This window comes from Bison bison, unplaced genomic scaffold (assembly GCF_000754665.1).
Source record: "Bison bison bison isolate TAMUID 2011002044 unplaced genomic scaffold, Bison_UMD1.0 scf7180017864327, whole genome shotgun sequence".
NCBI classification, from domain to species: domain Eukaryota; kingdom Metazoa; phylum Chordata; class Mammalia; order Artiodactyla; family Bovidae; genus Bison; species Bison bison.
This window is the reverse complement of record NW_011494899.1, coordinates 7936107-7955222: the sequence shown is the minus strand read 5'-3', so window position 1 is coordinate 7955222 and position 19116 is coordinate 7936107. Positions and strand designations below refer to the sequence as shown.

Genomic DNA, 19116 nt, shown 5'->3' with positions numbered 1-19116 from the left:
GTTAATTTTCCAGGCTCTTGGTTTTGATTGCGACTGAACTGAACTGAGGGAACATAAAATGACCCCATGGTAATGCAATCAAAACCAAGAGCCTGGAAAATTAACAAGCTGAAATTTTGACATTTATAGAACATTGTCCCCAACACAATGAACATTCTGTACAAAAATATATGGAATGTTCAGGAACAGAGACCATATCCTGGGCTGTAAGACAAATCTTAATACATTTCAAAGAATTAAAATCATAGTAGTTCTCTGACCAAAGCAGCATTAATTTAGAAACCAATAACAAAAAGGTATGTTTGAAAATCACCAAATATTTGAAAATTATGTGACACACTTCTAGATAACCCATGGGTAAAAGAAATCACAAGAGAAATTGGAAAATATCTTGAACTGAATGATTAAAAAAAACATGGTATCAAAACCTGTGGGATGCAAATGAAGCAACACTTACAATAGAATTTATAGCTTTAAATATTATTTTAGAAAATAAGAAAGATTTAAAATCAGTGGTCTAAGTTTCTACCTTAAAAAGCTAAAAAATTTAAGCCCAAAGTTAAGTAGAAGAAACAGTAAACATAATTAATGAAATAGAAAGCAAATACATAAAATCAACAAAGCCAGAAACTAGTTCTTAGAAAAAATTTAAAACATCAGTAAAAGACTAGCAAGATACATCAAGGTAAAAAAGGACAGAAAAGATATCAATATTAGGAACAATTAGAAGGGACATCACTATAAATTCTATAAACATTAAAATGATATCAAGAGGATATTTTAAACAACTTTATGCCAATGACTTGGCAAATTAGATAAAATGAATTTAAGTCCTAAAAAAGACAGTTGACTGAAACTGACAAAAACTAGAAAATCCAAATGACTATATTTATTACAGAAGCTGTATCAATAAACTAAAACTTTTCTACAAAAATAAGTATCAGGCTCAGATGCCCTCATTGTGAATTTTTTCAAGCATTTAATAAATAAATACACAATCTTATACCTCTTTCAGAAAATAGAGGAAGAAACACCTTCCAAACCATACAAAGTCAGTATAATCAATACAAAAACCCTGATGAAAACATTTAAGGAAAAGTAAATTTCATGCCAATACTCCTCATAACCTGCAAAATTCCTTTACAAAATACTGGCAAATCAAATTCATCAATATATTAAAAGCTTAATACATTATGACCAAGTAAATTTTATCTCAAGAAGGAAAACTGGTTTAACATTTGAAAAATCAATATAATTTTCTACATTAACAGTGCATGAAGATAGAGAAGTAAAAGGCATACAGACAGGAAAAGAAGTAGTAAAACTGTTTCTGTTCATCAGTCAGGATTCAGTCTCTCATTTCTACTCTTTGCAACCCCATGGACTGCAGCACACCAGGCTTCCCTGTCCATCATCAACTCCCAGAGCCTACTCAAACTCATGCCCATCACGTCAGTGATGCCAGCCAACCATCTCATCCCCTTCTGCTCCTACCTTCAGTCTTCCCAGCATCAGGGTCTTTTCCTATGAGTCAGTTCTTCGCATCAGGTGGCCAAACTATTGGAGTTTCAACTTCTGCATCAGTCCTTCCAAAGAACATTCAAGACTGATTTCCTTTAGGATGGACTGGTTGGATCTCCTTGCAGTCCAAGGGACTTTCAAGAGTCTTCTCCAACACCACAGTTCAAAAGCATCAATTCTTTGGTGCTCAGCTTTCTTTATAGTCCAACTCTCACATCCATACATGACTACTGGAAAACCATATCTTTGACTAGACAGACCTTTGTTGGCAAAGTAATGTCTCTGCTTTTTAATATGCTGTCTACGTTGTTCATGTACTTCCCTGGTGGCTCAGATGGTAAAGCATCTGTCTACAACACCGGAGACCCGGGTTCAAGCCCTGGGTTGGGACATAGTTTTTCATCCAAGGAGCAAGCATGTTTTAATTTCATGGCTGCAGTCACCATCTGCAGTGATTTTGGAGCCCAAAAAGTCTCTCACTATTTCCATTGTTTCTCTACTGTGGGCAAGAATCCCTTAGAAGAAATGGAGTAGCCATAATAGTCAGCAAAAGAGTCCAAAATGCAGTACTTGGATGTAATCTCAAAAATGACAGAATGATCTGTTGTTTCCAAGGCAAAATATTCAATATCACAGTAATCCAAGTCTGTGCCCTGACAGGTAATGCTGAGGAAACTGAAGTTGAACAGTTCTATGAAAACCTACAGGACCTTCTAGAATTAACACCCCAAAAAAGACGTCCTTTTCATTATATGGGACTGGAATGCCAAAGTAGGAAGCCAAGAGATACCTGAAGTAACAGGCAAATTTGGCCTTGGAGTACAAAACGAAACAGGTCAAAGGCTAACAGAGTTTTGCCAAGGGAAGGCACTAGTCATAGCAAACACCCTCTTCCAACTCTACACATGGACGTCACCAGATAGTCAATACTGAAATCAGATTGATTATATTCTTTGTTTCTATTCAGAAACAACATGAAAACCACAAAGGATTTTCCAAAAGCCTACTTGAATTAGTAAGTATGTTTAGCAAGTTCTCAGGATAGAAGATCAACATATAGAAGGCAATCGTATTTTTCCATACTTGCAAATGATGAAAAGACATTACTGAGAGAAATTTTAAAAGGCCTGGGTACATGGGTAAACAGGCCACGTAATGGATAGATAGACCATGTAGATGACAGGTCAAGTCTTTTGCCCACTTTTTGTTAGGTTATTTGTCTTTTTTCCATTAATTTTGTTATTCTATGAGCCAGTAAGCTCAACATCAACAGTCATCAAGAAAATACAAAATAAAACCACAATAAGATAATAGATGGTACAACTTGAATGGCTTAATTAAAAAGACAAATACAAAATGCTGGCAAGGACATGAATCACTGAAACTCTTATAGGTTGTGGGGTGGGCATGTAGAATGATACAACAACTTAGAAAAGCTATTTGGTAGTTTCTCTTAAATTCTGTACATGTGACTGCCCTGTGGGTCTGAACACATGGGTCAGAACAGGTGTATATTGAACTTTATACTGCTTCCAGGTATTCATCCACTAAAAATGAAAACATGTCAAAAAGCAAAGCAAGACAAAACAAAACCTGTACAAGAATGTACTTAGCAGCTTTCATTCAAAATAGCCTAAAACTGGAACAACCCAACATCCATCAACAAGAGAATGGATAAACAGATTTTGGTAGATGCATATGATAAAATACTAGCAATAAAAAGGAATGAATTACTGATACATGTACCAACATGAAAGAATACCTCAAAAACATTTTATTGAGCAAAAGAAATCAGATACAAAAAAGGCACTATATGATTCCACTTATACAAAATCTAAGAACAGGGAAAGGTAATTTATGGTGATAGAAGCTCACTGCTTGGAATAGATGGGGGGATTCATTAGAAAGAAACACAAAAAAATTTCTGGGAAATGAAGATAAAAATATTCTATATCTTGAGTTAAATGGTTGTCACAAGTACACAAAATTGTCAAAAGTCAACCAACTGTGCACTTAGGTTCTGCGCACTTTATTGTATATACACTATATCACAATAAAATATGGCTTTCAATTTTAAAAAGCAAGAAAGAAAAACCTAAGAAACAACTGAACTAATTACAGATATATAAACTTATCTGAATCCTGATTCTAATAAACACTGAGAAAACATCAGGGATCTCTGAACACTGACCTCATACTGGCAATTGTTGTTTTTAGTCACTTTCATGCATTGGAGAAGGAAATGGCAACCCACTCCAGTGTTCTTGCCTGGACAATCCCAGGGATGGGGGAGCCTGGTGGGCTGCCGTCTATGGGGTCGCACAGAGTCGGACACGACTGAAGCGACTTAGCAGCAGCAGCAGTCACTAAGTCATGTCCAACTCATTTGCACCCCCGTGGACTGCAGCCCATGAGGCTTCTCTGTCCATGGCATTTCCCAGGCAATAATACTGGAATGGGTTGCCATTTCTTTCTCCAGGGGATCTTCCCGACCCAGGGATTGAATCTGCATCTCCTGCATTAGCAGGTGGATTCTTTACCACTGAGTATTATTGATGATAGTAAGCAATTAGTGTTAACGTTTTAGAAATGATGGAAGTTACAATTGTACTTTAAAAACACACCTTGGTACAAACTGTCAGCTACAGAATATATAAACCAAGAGAATGTAAGGTACAGCATGGTTAATGATACTGTCTTGCATATTTTAAATGTTGCTAAGAAAGTAAATCTTACAAGCTCTCATCATAAGAAAAAAATTTCATAACTATGAGCAGTATATATCCCAAAGAGTAATTTTACATTCAATGTGAGGAAAAAGGCATCAGAAAATTGACTGCTCAGATGTGGTCACTGTTAACATAATGATGTGTATTTTCTTCTACATATATTTAAATCTCATGCTATTGTCATCAATATTTAACTAAGTGGAATTGTAGGTTTTTTCTTGATCATTTTAGTTTTGTATATGTAGGAATCTAGTTCCTATTATCATGACTGGGCCTTTAGGAATAAATATGATAACAATAAATCAATCAAATAACCTCCAGAGTAGCTTTTCAAAATTCTCTTCTAATTCTTCCTGTTCTCAAATCATCTCTAACACTATATGCATTTTCTAGATATTTATAAAAATAAGCTGAAAATCTGAAAGGTAATGATATTTTACATAATTTTATTCTACCTCATGCTTTTATCAGAGAAGCAGTGTTCACTGTTAAATAAAAATTTCTTTATTTGCTGATAGCTATGTTTCTACCTGCTATCACTTTTTCAATGCTCCTGTTAAATCCAGGATATCTGAATATAAATTATCTAATATGTCACTGGATATGATCTTGTTTCTTTTGTAAGCACAGTCCTTCAAACTATAGGCTAGAAATGTCATTTTATATTAGACAATTTTCTTCACAGGCCTAGAGAAAAACTTGATTCTGTAAAAGCTATTTAGTCAAAAGCTTTTTCTTAAAAACAAGTTTGAAGAGCCAAATAACTTACTTGGTCCTTATAAAGTTAATGGAAAGATAATTGAATATGTGATGCAAGCTCTAAAGGAAATCAGCCCTGAATATTTATTGGAAGGACTGATGCTGAAGCTGAAGCTCCAATACCTTGGCCACCTGATATGAAGAACTGATTGGCAAAGACCCTGATGCTGGGAAAGACTGTGGGCAGGAGGAGAAGGGGGTAGTAGAGGACACGATGGTTAAGTAGCATCACTGACTCAATGGCCAAGAGTTTTAGCAAACTCCAGGAAAAAGTGAAAGGCAGGGAAGCCTGGTGTATTGCAGTCCACAGGGTTGCAAAGAATTGAACATGATTTAGCTACTGAAGAACAACTGCCATAAATTTTTAAAAATCCTTCTTGAATCTCAATCCTATGCATTAATGGTATTTGAATATTTTAAAAAGAGAGAGAGAGATGCTGCTTGGCCAGGTGTATCTGTACCTTAATGCTATCTTTACATTTCCAGAATTTGGCTTTTCACTTTGTAGATTTAGAAATGCAAAGATGAATGGGTTATAGGGGGGAAAGTCATGCTGACTGGTAAATTATAAGCATTGCTGTAAAACAGCATCAAAGTTTACTAATATACAATGAGAAATAGGGGTCATAAGCAGACTTGTTGTAATTGTTAGTTCATGATCACATAATTTCCTACTGATTAACATGTCAATGTGGGAAGCCAAATTCTGATCAAAAGGTAACTTGGTGAGCTTAGTATCTGAAAAGGAAGCACTAATCTCATAATTATGAAAGATAGAACCATTAATCTGTTCAGTGTCCTTTGTTTCGTTACCTTGGATCTTTTACAGGTGCCTCTATACCAAACTCAGTCTTTATTCTGAAGAGTACACATTATAGCTGAAAAAAGTGAAAGTGTTAGTCACTCAGGGGTGTCTGACTGTTTGCGACCCATGGGCTGTAGCCTGTCAGGTTCCTCAGTCCATGGAATTCTCCAAGCAAGAATATTGGCGTGGGTTGCCATTTCCCACTCTAGGATGGAAACCAGAGATCAAACCCAGGTCTCCTGCTTTGCAGATGGATTCTTTACCATCTGAGCCACCAGGGAAGCAATTACAATCCTATAACATCCCTTAAAATCTACCCCCTCCAAATTTAGGAATTGTGGATATTTGCAAATTATATTCAATTCATGTATTGCATTTAACAGGGCTTCCCTGGTGGCTCAGCAGTAAAGAATCTGCCTGCCAATGCAGGACACCTGGGCTTGATCTCTGGGTCAGGAAGACTCCCTAGAGAAAGAAATGGCAACCCTCTGCCCATGGGATTTCCCAGGCAAGAATACTGGAGAGGGTTGCCTGGCAGGCTACAGTCCAAGGGGTTGCAAAAGTGTTGGACACGACTTAGCAACAAAACCACCACCACCATGATGATGTATGTTAACTAGACCTATTGTGGTGATCATTGCAATATACAAATACTGAATCATTATGGTAAACCTGCAACTAATATAATGTTATATGTCAATTATACCTCAATGAAAAAAAGTATGTAAAAGATGTATGGAATTCAGAGGAAGTGATAAAACATCTCAGATTTGCAGCAAAATATACTAGTGATGGAAATACAGAGTGAAATAAATCAAGAGTCGATAATTATTAGTGTAGAGTTAATGGTATGTTAGCATTCAGTACACTATTCTAGCATATGATTGAAGTTTTCTGTAATTAAAAAAAAAAGATGAAAAAGATTGCACATAGAGAACGTTAAGTTCCAATTCAGCTAAAAATGTTTCTATGGAGCATCTGTTGCACACCAAGTACTTTGTCTGTGTTTGCTGCTTTGTTACAGAAAAATCCATGTATGCTCAGTTGCTTTAGTCAGGTCCTACTCTGTGACCCTACAGACTGTAGCCACCTCTATCCAAGGGATTCTCCAGGCAAGAATACTGGAATGGGTTGCCATGCCCTCCTCCAGGAGATCTTCCTGATCCAGGGATTGAACTGGCATTTCCTGTGTCTTCGGCATTGCAGGCGATTCTTTACCCACTGAGCCACTTGGGAAGCCAATGGTCAAATACATGGCTGATATTAAAGTGGTCAAAATGCAATGCCTCGAATCCTAATTTACTCCCAGGGAGTGGCTCAATAAACTGATAAGAACAGTCCTTGAAGCACTGAAGGTAGTGCTTTCTTATTCCCAGAACTGCACTTTAAAACTCTAAAGCCAACATTTCAGTTATACTTAACTCCAATAGGTAACTTATGAAGTTTATAGCTCAGCTCTTTACATATGAAGTGATTCATTCATGATGTTGGTAATATTTACAAGAAACATGCCTGACATTCAGAATTCAACATCACATTATATAATGGATTTCTTCTTTGTAATGATACTGCTGTGCTTTATAAATATAGATGGCAACTATTACCTATGTATCATGAAATTAAGAAATTAGAATCTGCAGTTAGAAGGAGTTTTCCCTTTTCTTGTTTTCTTTGAGGTTTTCCATTTTATATTAATTTGAGGAACTGCATCACATTCTTCCCATCACAGACTCCACTTGTCCATTTTAAAAGGAAGTCTCAGAGATAAATTTGCTTCTAACTGATAAGAATTTAAAGTATGTAGTTTCCCTGAAGCCTTTTGAAGGTATGACTGATTCACTTCTTTGCCTCAATAAACAATCCCAGTTTCACAGCTATTATCTTCCCAAATCTAGAGAGTAACTTGTTGATCCATAAAATTGTCACATATTTATTTATAAGGCTACTATAGCCATCTGTCCTTTGGTCACCAGGAGCAATCTAATATTTCAAATCACACAGACTTTTTTTCTTGTATTTTGGATCACATTCAAAGTGTGGAGAAAAAAATTTCTCCTCCTGCCCAATTTTTCAATGGGACCAAGCCTGAGCTGAATAACACAGAAGCCTATCGGAGTTAACTTCTTCCAAGGAGTAAGCGTCTTTTCCAAAATTAAAAGCAGAGACATTGCCAGCAAAGGTCTGTCTAGTCAAAGCTGGTTTTTCCAATAGTCATATATGGATGTGAGAGTTGGACTATAAAGAAAGCTGAGCGCCAAAGAATTGGTGCTTTTGAACTGTGGTGTTGGAGAAGACTCTTGAGAGGCCCTTGGACTGCAAGGAGATCCAACCAGTCCATCCTAAAGGAAATCAGTCCTGAATATTCATTGGAAGGACTGATGCAAAAGCTGAAACTCCAATTGTTTGGCCACCTGATGTGAAGAACTGATTCATCTGAAAAGACCCTGATGCTAGGAAAGATTGAAGGTGGGAGGAGAAGGGGTCAGCAGAGGACAAGATGGTTGGATGGCAGCAGAAGACTGATTCAATGGACATGAGTTTGAGTAAACTCCAGAAGTTGGTGATGAACAGGGAGGCCTGGTGTGCTGCAGTCCATGGGGTTACAAAGAGTCAGACACGACTGAGCGACTGAACTGAACTGAACTGTTGGAGATGGGCTCCAGGTTACAAACACAAAGGGAGCAAGTGCAGTCCATTCATGATTTAGACTACAGGGGGCGTTCATTCTGAAGGAATGGAGAATGGCTGGTTGGCACATCCCAGAGAAACATAGCCCAATGAAGCCTGTTGTCGTTTAGTTGCTAAGTCATGTCTGACGCTTGCAACCCCATAGATGGTAGCCTGCCAGGCTCCTCTGTCCATGGGATTCTCCCAGTAAGAATACTGAAGTCCGTTGCCATTTCCTTATCCAGGGGATCTTTCCGACCCAGGGATTGAACCCTTATCTCCTGCATTGGCAGGCATGTTCTTTATCACTCAGTCACCAGGGAAGCCCCCAGTGTTCTAACCTTCTACTAATTTACAGACCTTTCTGAGGTATAATTCAGGAACCCAGAGAAGCTGCTAGTGTAGACACTGAACCCACCAGATCCGCTTCAAGCTGATGCAGGTTACTGGAAGCATTCCTCCACCTCCCCATCTCCCCAAAGAGAGAATAAAGTCTGTTAAAAGTGAACCTCCAAGTGTGAGTGACATATTAACTCCAAAATGTACCTTGATTCAAAGCCAGGGCAGGGGCATAAATAACAATTCCAGTATACAGAATCTAGAGGAAAAAAGAAAACAAATAAATAGTATGAATTACCAAATGAAATATTGATATTTTTCTATAAATTTACTTATAAATTAAAAACCATAGTTTTAATATACTTTAACAAAATTTGCTTGTAACTTGAAAATGTTATTTAAGTGAAGTTGACTCTCCTTTTCTATTTGGGGTATGGTCATAGGTTACAAAAACCTTTTATGACCAATTTTATGTAAAAAGGTGGACTTTTCATGCAGTGCTTAGTGCAGATAGTCACTAATCCATCAATTCAAGTTTGAAACCAACTTTCCTAGATCTGGAACAATTTGAAAGAAAGAAAGGGTACAGATTTAAAAGGGCAATGCTTGTTCATATGCTTTCAAACTTTTGTCGATCACTGAAGATGTGGTAAAGCAGTGAAAAATTTGGAAACTTGTTGCAAAAGTTGGCATGACCACTAATTAAACAAAAGTGTAAATTTCCCTAAAATTTCCTGAGGGCCAACAAAAATTCTACTCTACCTTTTTAATATTATTATTCATTCATATACTTAACAAATATCTATTAATCTGGGGTACAACAGTAAGACAAATATGTTCTTTTTCTCAAAATATCATTTTCATTGCATCTGATCTTTCAAATACATAGAGGCTAATTCTATGATTATGCTATAAAACATACTATGAAAAAAACATATTATTCAGTGTTTGAATGTTTTATTAAATTGCATGAATAGATCTATAGAAGTAAGTCCTTCGAACAGTGGATTCTGAAGCTCCCCTCTTTTGCAGGAATTCACTAGCTTTCCACAGTCATCATATCGTCCAAGTTAAAGATTTGAAAATGTGACCCAGCCATCTTCTTAACATTTGTCCCCACTCTTACATTTCTGTTGGCACTTCTAATGATGATCCAAAGAGGGATTGAACTCCATGGTGGAATGCAAGCTACCAGCCTCAGCTCTGGGTCAGAATCTCTACCAGACCCCAGAGGGCTCTTTTCTTTCATACTGCAAGTGTTAAGGGCAAATATAATTTAAGATACATAGCTAGCAAAGATATAAAATGAAGCTAAGTTAAATAATTTACAAAGGCACTCTGTCTTGCTGTAGCAAAGCACTCTGTCTTGGGTAGCTTTTGACTGGAGAAATGGAATTATAAATAGGGATGAGATTAAAAACTCGACCTCCATTACCAAAATCATTCATGAAAGACTTAGCTGCCAAGAGGGAGATAGGTCTAAGTTATGTGACAATGATTGTGACAAGATGATGGGTGGGAAGCAATCTCTGTCACTGATGACTTGGCAAATCTTTGATTTCCATTTGTGCCAATCAGTAAATCTATACTTGCATATTTTTTAAGTATTGGATTGTGGGGGGATTGTTGGTTTTTTTTGTGACCCTGTGGGCTGTAGCCCACCAGGCTCCTCTGTCCATGGGATCTCCTAGGCAAGAATACTGGAGTGTGGTGCCATTTCCTTCTCCAGGGAATCTTCCCAACTCAGGGACTGAACCCGAGTCTCCTGCTTGGCAGGCAGACTCTTTACCACTGAGCAACCTGGGAAGCCCGTTGGATTGTGCACTTGGCTTTAAAAACTCCTCCTGAGTGCATGATGTTGTTGCTTTATACTCAGTGAGTATATCAATTAGGTTTTACAGTTCAATTTCTGAAAGAGTGCATTGATTCATTTTTTTTAAGTATGCTTTCAAGGAAAATTATTTTCAAATTTTTTCTTCCTATGTCAGCTAATATTTTCTATTAAATCTATTACTTAATATGCTGCAAAAATACTACAAAATATACGTGTTTTCCCTTTATTATAATTCCTACTATTAGCTAGTACATTTCCTTCAAATATCTTTGTCATCTAAGCCATGCCCTTACTGTCACTTTGGTAGGGACAGAGGGAGACATAAGAGGAAAAAGCATATTTTCCTAACCATAACTGTTGCTTGTTCAACATAATATTCAGTGTTCACTTAACTCACTGTTTTCTCAGGAAATAATGCATTTTCTGAGACAAGGTTTAATGATCTTAAGGATTAATGCTATGTAGTGACAGGCGTTTTTCCTTTTGTGTTTCCTCCTACGTTCAACCTCTTTTCTTTCACGTATTTATCAAAGAAGCTTGACCCAGGTGTTAAAACACTGTAGGTGTTAAAAAACACTGTAGATGGAAAGAAGATAAAATAAGTGAACTGACGGCTACTTACTGTTTGAACAATGAAGAGGATTGTTCCACAGAGACGAACACATTTGTTAAATCGAAGTTCTAAATACTGTTTCCAAAAAAAAGGAAAAATGGTTAATATGTAAAACTTCTGGACACTTTTTAAAAACCAGCAGCCTGAGAAGTAAAGGGGCTAAAACTTTAAAGAAACTTCATAACTAATTTTTATCCTGCATTTCTATTTCACTATTAATAGTTTAATTTAAATTATTTAAGTGTTGTTATTTAAATTAATATTTTATTTTAAAAATTATTTATTTTTTAATTGAAGGATAATTGCTTTAAAGAATTTTGTTGTTTTCTGTCAAATTTCAACATGAATCAGCCATAGGTGTATATATGTCACCTGAATCATATGTACACCTATGAATCAGCCATAGGTGTACATATGTTACCTATGTACAGCCATAGATGTACAAATTATTTAACTTAGTATTTTAAGTTACAAATAGCAAAACTGACCCTTGTTTTAGAGAACAGTTCAAAATTTTTTTGTTTGTTTGTTTGTCTGTTTTTGGCCACACTGTGTGGCATGTGGGATCTTAGTTCCCCGATCAGGGATGCAACCTGTGTCCCCTACATTGGGAGTGCGGAGTCTTAACCACTGGACTGCTAGGTTAAGTCCCAGTTCAATGGTTTTAACACAGAACAGTTTCATCACCCCCAGAAAAGTCCTTCATGTTGCTCCTTTGTTGTCAAATCCTCTTTCCATCCCTAAACCTTGGCAATCACTGATCCATTCTCCATCCGTACAAGTTTTGCCTTTTGCAGAATGTTATACAAATGCAATTATTTTCTGCATTTTTAGAATGAACAAAGTGTGGTCTTCCCCTTTCTCTTGGCATCTACCCAATAAATTTCCCTTGATACACTTAAGGAATCAACCCTTTCCCACTTTAGGCAACTGTGGCAGAACTGCCAATCAAGGTGCCTTGCCTGGGCTAAAAGGCAGTCACATGACCTACACTCAGCCCGTCAGTTTCTCTTCTCAAAAGGTGAATCCTAGAGGCAAGATATAAAGACAGAAAATGATTGAACCAGAAAGCAGACCGATCCTGACAGTGTGGCCTGAAGAGGCTGCCCTGGCTTCTGTTCCTTTTCATAGTCTGTTTGCTCAGCTTTTCTTCCTATCCTGTGAGCTATGCCCATATCCTCACAATAAAAATTTTTAACTTAAATCAGCCTAAGTCCATTTTTCTATTCAAAGCCAACCTTGACATCTGCAATAGATTATAATAGAGAGGCATACCTCGTTTTATAGCACTTCTTTTTATTGTTGTTCACAGACACTGCATTCTTTACAAATGAAAAATTTCTGGCAACCTTCCAAGAAGCAAGTCTATTGGCATCATTTTTCCAACAGCCTTTGCTCACTTCATGTCTCTGTTTCACACTTTGGTAATTCTCCCAATATTTCAAGCTTTTTCATTATTGTTATGTTTGTTACAGTGATCTTTGATGTTGCTATTGCAAAACACCTACGACTCACTGAAAGCTCAGATGATGGTTAGCATTTTTTAGCAATAATGTATTTTTTAATTATGGTATATACATTGTTTTTTAGACAAAGAGCTATTGTACACTTAATAGACTAAGGCATAGTGTAAACACAACTTTTATATGCACCGAGAAAGGAAAAATCATGCAACTTGCTTTACTGCAATATTCACGTTATTGTGGTGGTCTGGAACCAAACCAGCCACATCTCTGAGGTAGGTCAGTAGTGTGCCTATCTCCTATTTATATATAGTCATGTGTCACAGAGTTAGAATCCTAGGACTTTACAGCTGGAAGGAAGCTGGGGTACGTGGTTTAGTCACTAAGTCGTGTCCGACTCTTGTGACCCCATGGACTTAGCCCACCAGGCTCCTCTGTCCATGGGATTCTCCAGGCAAGAATACTGGAGTGGGTTGCCATTTCCTCTCCAGGTGATCTTCCCAACCTGGAGATCGAACCCAGGTCTCCTGCACTGCAGGCAGATTCTTTACCCACTGAGCTACGAGGGAGGAAGCTGGGGTCCACGACTTTCTTTAACTTGAATAGTGTGACTACAATATACAGAGAATTTTAAGGCTAACAGTCTTTTCACATACAGAAGAAAAAAGAAGGAAAGAAAAACTGATATTTGGTAAATATTAGAGGAAAAGACACTAGATATTTTTGCTTCATAATTACAGATAACATTTATAACGTATTTGCTGCATGTCTTTTCCTCCCAGGTAAGTCCATGAGGTGGTTACTATACAAAGTGAATATTAGAAACCAGGACACTGGGGTACAGAGAGAAAACCAAGATTGTAAAGTAATAATAATTGTTAAAGACAATGCAAATTTGGGACCATTTGATGTCAAACTCTGTGTACATAACCATTATGTTGTCCAAAATAGCAAGTAAACTGCCCATGCATTTAAGATTCATCCAGAGTGAGTGAGTGAGTGGCACTGACACACAGTAGGACCTCCTAAAATAACTGATAAGTAAAAAACACACAATGCTGTTCAGTGAGTACACTGGGGCAAGAGTTCCAGCCTTTGTTCCAGCCTCACTCCTCTTGAAAACGTGGATCAGAGTAATAATTCTTTCCTCTCTTACTCTGCAGGATTTTGGAGACCATCAAATGATGCAAATGGATGTCTTAAATCTAAGACATTAAGAAGCTGGTAACCAAAGCCACAGGCCTTGAGAATTTGAATCTTAGTAAATTACATGTGTTAAAATTATCTAACTATATTTTGAAAGACTTTTTAGAAAACCCAAGAGGTGTTTTGAAGCATGGAAACAGGGCACTGCTATTTCTTGTAAGTTGTTTTAGTAAAACTCTATTAAAAATAAATGTACATGAATTGAGAGAGAAATCTTTGCCTTTTCTAAGTATGTATATCCAAATTGGTGGAGATTAAAAAAAAAAAAAAACTGAGGAGGAAAATGTGATGGAGGTAAGAATGTAGCAGGTTTAACAAAATATATGTATATATTTTTCCTCACACAAGACTAACTCAAGACAGATCCAAGAATTCCAGTGTCATGACCATGTCAGTGACACTGCATGTCGAGTGAAAAAAGTGCACAACGTAGAAGCTGAGAATTATGCTTTATTCTGAGGCCTCACTGAGGACCATAGCCCAGGATGGCAGCCTCTCAGATAGCTCTGAGGAACTGTTCCAAAGAGATAAGGGAGGAGCCAGGATATAGAGGAGTATTTACTAGGGGCAAGGGAAGAATATGGAGTTGAACATCAAAAGATTACTGTTAATCACAAAAAAACAGATATCTCAAGTTAATGATTTTAGTCCTTTTCTGTGTATGGAAAGATGCAAGAGTCTGAGCTGACTGAAATCCTTCCTTTCATAGACATCTTAGCTACTCAGGGCCAGTATCCTATTTGTCTCCACTCTCCCAGGGTGCACCGTCGATGGCAGCTGCGGTGGCTGATGGCTTTGTGGCCACACTGTTCTTTGTTTACTGCAATGGCAGAGACGTTCTTTGTCCACCTCAGCTACTGGGCTGCTAAAGAGATACTTAAAGACCAAGTCACTGATCTGTAGGCTCAGAAAGTAGCTCTAGGATTTCTTGACAAAGCTATAGAGTAACAGCAGGCATCTGTGTAACCAAGCAGGACCCTATGGAGCCTTCCCAGGACAGATTCTTGCCCCCATGTCCTCACCCTGCCTCTTGTTTATAGAAAAGCTGTAGACTCCCAGGCCTCCCTGAGTTACAAAAGTCTGGCCCAACAATTAATGATTGAAAAGATGTTGAATACATAGTGACAAAACTAGCAGTTGGGCCAGAAGAACTGGTAACAATTTAAACAGTAAATCATCCATATAGCAGTCACAGAATCTTTAGTTCCTTCTGGAAGTACCAAGATAACAGCATCTGATGCGCATTTTCCCAATTGCTTTACAGATGCTAAAACCTCCGTCAAATGGAAGAAAACATCACCAAATTAACTGATGCCCCCAGAACCACTGGAGCCTGAGGATTGATAATGTTTACCCCTGTAACACTGCCTGGTTACCTCACTATAAACCTATCAAAGAATTGTGCCCAAAGTTATCGCATAGTCAGTGACTCCCCTTCCTCACCTTGCCTTTAAAAATGCTTCCCTAAAACGCATTGGGGAGTCTGAGTTTTTGATAATCAGCTGCCCCAGACTAATAATAAAAGCTTCAGTTTCTTTCACCACAACCCTGTGTATGGGCAAGTGGACCCAAGTTTGGTTTGATATCACCTATTGTCAGCCAAGATCTCTCATGATTCTTGGTACTTTGAATAATTTAGGGACATTAAGATTCCTATTGAATTTTGTTTTTAAAAAAGAGAGAGAGAGTAAGGGCAATGTAGTTTAAACACTTAGATTTTGTTGAATCCAGAAAGATCCTGAAGAAATGGGGAATGCAGTTGGGTTCCTGCATGATATTTTTTTCTATGGGTCTGGAATTTGTTAAACACCTCTCAGGACTATACCTTGAAAGCAGTGATAGACATCACAAATGCCTCTGAATAGCCTATTGTGTGTGTGTGTGTGTGTGTGTGTGTTAGTCGCTCAGTTGTGTCCAACTCTTTGCAATCCCATGGACTATAGCCCACCAGGCAACTCTGTCCATGGAATTCTTCAGGCAAGAATACTGGAGTTGGCTGCCATTTGCTTCTCCAGGGCATCTTCCTGACCCAGGGATGGAACCCGGATCTCCTGCATTGCAGGCTGATTCTTTTCCATCTAGGCCATCAGGAAAGCCCCATCGTATTGTCTCATAGCTAACAAATGGAAACTAAGGAGAAATTTCATATTTGTATAAGAATGCCAGGTCAATGCTGGACCTCTTATTCTGCATAGTTGACTCCAGCTCTCATCATAAAACAAAGAAAATACACCACATGAAAGAGTTTTCCATGACCAACTGCCAGAGACATAGCATAAAACCTAACTTCTCTGTCCCCAAAGGCCTGGCATCCACTAGTCAAGGACACCCCCTGTGTGCCCACAAGCCCTTGTGTCCTACATCACGTCCCTTTTGCCTTAGCCCTTCTAAGCTCCACTCGGGGTTATAACACTCACAGGAGCCTTCAGAGGCAGCCAGCAGTGCACCACTGCAGAGCCTCTCAGCATGTATCCACTTTGTTTCAGGCTCTCTTGTACAACTTAGTTTACTCCAGTTCTCTTAGTTTACAAAATGGGGCTCTCACAGTATAAGGATTATTTTGAGTATTGAGACAGAAAATGTATGTAAAACAGGCAGCCCAGTACCCAGCCTGTACTGAGCATTTGGCAAATGTTAGCTTTTTGCCATTTTTAGCTGGAGCCTTGCTAACTTAGCCTCCACCACTGCGGATGTGTGGGAAACGTGTTTCTGGTTGAGTTAATGTTGCTGCCCTGGAAAGGTACGGGTCAGTGATTACGAGAGGAGCAGTCATCTATGGTGACTGAAATCCTCATGCCAGGTTCTTCAAACCCCTTCTGGGTTTTGGAGTTGTTTAACTACAGATTAGAGCTCACAGACTCAAAGTGCCTGCAGATCTCATCAGGTAAAATACATAAGTTAATCGACCAGGCATTCATATATTAACCAGCTTGAAATAGTCCTCATATCCAATAAGAAATATGTTCTCTGACATCCCCCTCCAAACAAGAACTCCCTTCACACCTTCCTATCTTCTCTTTTGCATGTTTGATAAAGACTTAAATGCAGATAGATTTTTCTATCATAAGAAGTAACCATGCAGATGTAGCGAAGAGGCCTCAATACAGAAATTAATCGCAAATTAGAGCAGTGGCTATAAACTGAAGTTCCTGTCACCACAGGGAATGTGAGCCCTGAGTCACTAGTCTTTTTAAGTTTCAAAAGAAGCCAGAATCTGGAATTTTACTTGACTTCTCATCATCATCATTAAATGCTAAATTAACTTTTCCCTTGTGGCTCAGCTGGTGAAGAATCAGCCTGCAATGTGGGAGACCTGGGTTCAATCCCTAGGTTGGGAAGATCCCGTGGAGGAGGGAAAGGCTACCCACTCCAGTATTCTGGCCTGGAGAATTCCATGGGCTGTATTGTCCATGGGGTAGCAAAGAGTTGGACGTGACTGAGCAACCTTCACTTCACTTCACTTTTTTCAAGGCATTGTAAGGATCAGCAACAACCAAAAAGACTCAAGACTGAGTTTGGCTTGGGGCAATCAGTTTGTCACTTTTGAGCAAAACAAATTGTATCCTGCTCACTTCTGGGGTGATGACTAAACACTCTCAAATACAATGACCAGAGTGCAAAGAAGGCAACGCTACCCCAGGGGCACCTCGCCCTGAATGACGTCACTGGAGCCCAGGCAGTTTGTCACCAACACTTGTTGTGCCATTACGGCCCTTCCCCAGCACCAGTTGAAGCAGCCTCACTGAGTGGTTGGGTCAGGGCAAACATTCCATAAGCTCAAGGACAAGGTGGCTGCTGAGAGGCTCAGCATCCTCTGGAATCGAACACTTCTGCAGCTTTGTCCACAGAGCACAGGGAACTAGGCCCGACCCCTGCCCTGAACTTTTATTCTTGCTGGACACTCCCATTCAACAGCTCTTTAAACTAAATCAAATGTTCACACTACCTTGCAAAGCCCTTTCTGGCAGACAACTTGAAAGAATCTATAATCAGTGGACCTGTGCAATTGGAAAGCCGGTTTCCTGAATCATCTCTCCACAGAGGCAGAAGGCAGAGCTGATGAGGAAATTTGTGGCCAAATTCTCCTAGTGATCCCAATGGAACCACCTCTACCATCATCACCCCAATATTTAGGGTCAACATTTATGCAGCCCTTACCCTGTGCCAGACACTATTCTAAACGCTATCCTTGCATCATCTCCTCTAATCCTCCCAACAACCAGATGAGGTAGGTGGTATAATTATTTCCATTTTGAGATTAAGGAAGAGGCACAATTGGTTAAGTGTCAGTACAGGTTCTCCAGCTAGTAAGTGGAGAATCCCGTCTCAAATGCAGGTGCTGGGACAAGAGAGTTAGAATCTTAACCATTTGGGTGCCTGCCCCTGAGTGGAAGGCAGGGGAGAGTACACACATTTTCCTGCTATCCTGGAAAAGTAAATGGAGTCCGAGGACCTGGAATGAGGGGATTCATTTCAAGGAGGAGGAGCTGAGACTTGAAAAACGGACCCTCCCCCAGGATAAGTTTAAAAATCTTTTCCCTTGACTTGGAATCAAAGATGTTAAAGCAGAAATCACCTTAGTGAACACTAGTCGAAATAACTCGGTTTACTTCAGAAGCCTCTCTTTTCCTTCAAGCTCATGAAAGTTAAGTCCCAAGATTTTTTTTCTCTCCTTTACAGAACACCTCTCCGGGAAAGGGGAGGGCAGCAGAAGTGATGGGTATGAACAGGGAGAGATTTCGATGTGGTGGTGAGTCTGCCCCCAGGAAAATTCCTCCAGGAGCCTGAAAAGTCCTCCTCTCCCCGCCCCGTCACCTCTCTCCGTGACCCCCTCACCCTTTACCTCGTAGGTGCTGGTAATGCCCAGTTTGTAGAACACGGGGAGGAAGACCTCCGCGCTGAGGACCACCACGAGGAAGTAGGTGATGGCAAAGATGCTGAATATGGCTCCAAAACGGTAGACCTCGGACGGGGTGCCCAGGACTGTGACGGCCGACATGAAGCTTGCGGTGAGGGACAACGCCACGGGCACGGCGGTCATCCTGCGGCCGCCCATCAAGAAGTCCTTGGAAGTCTGCTGGCCGCCCCCCGCGAAGGCGTAGTAGATGCCGATGACGGCCGAGATGAGCAGCATCCCAGCGAACACTACGTAGTCCCACACCACGAAGGCGCCAATGTCC

At 39.3% G+C, this 19116-nt stretch overlaps 1 protein-coding gene across 1 annotated transcript in view; it reads right to left on the bottom strand.

Moving 5' to 3' along the window:
• The window catches only part of SLC5A8 (solute carrier family 5 (sodium/monocarboxylate cotransporter), member 8), a 66681-nt gene extending 47571 nt beyond the window's left edge, over positions 1–19110 (bottom strand). Inside the window, exons 1-3 of the mRNA XM_010853455.1 lie at positions 18780–19110; positions 11277–11342; positions 9028–9079 (exon numbers count right to left, since the gene is read on the bottom strand). Coding sequence (XP_010851757.1) covers positions 9028–9079; positions 11277–11342; positions 18780–19070 — 409 coding nt within the window. The 5' untranslated portion in view covers positions 19071–19110. The remainder of the gene's footprint in view (positions 1–9027; positions 9080–11276; positions 11343–18779) is intronic.
• Between the last annotated feature and the right edge of the window lie 6 nt (positions 19111–19116).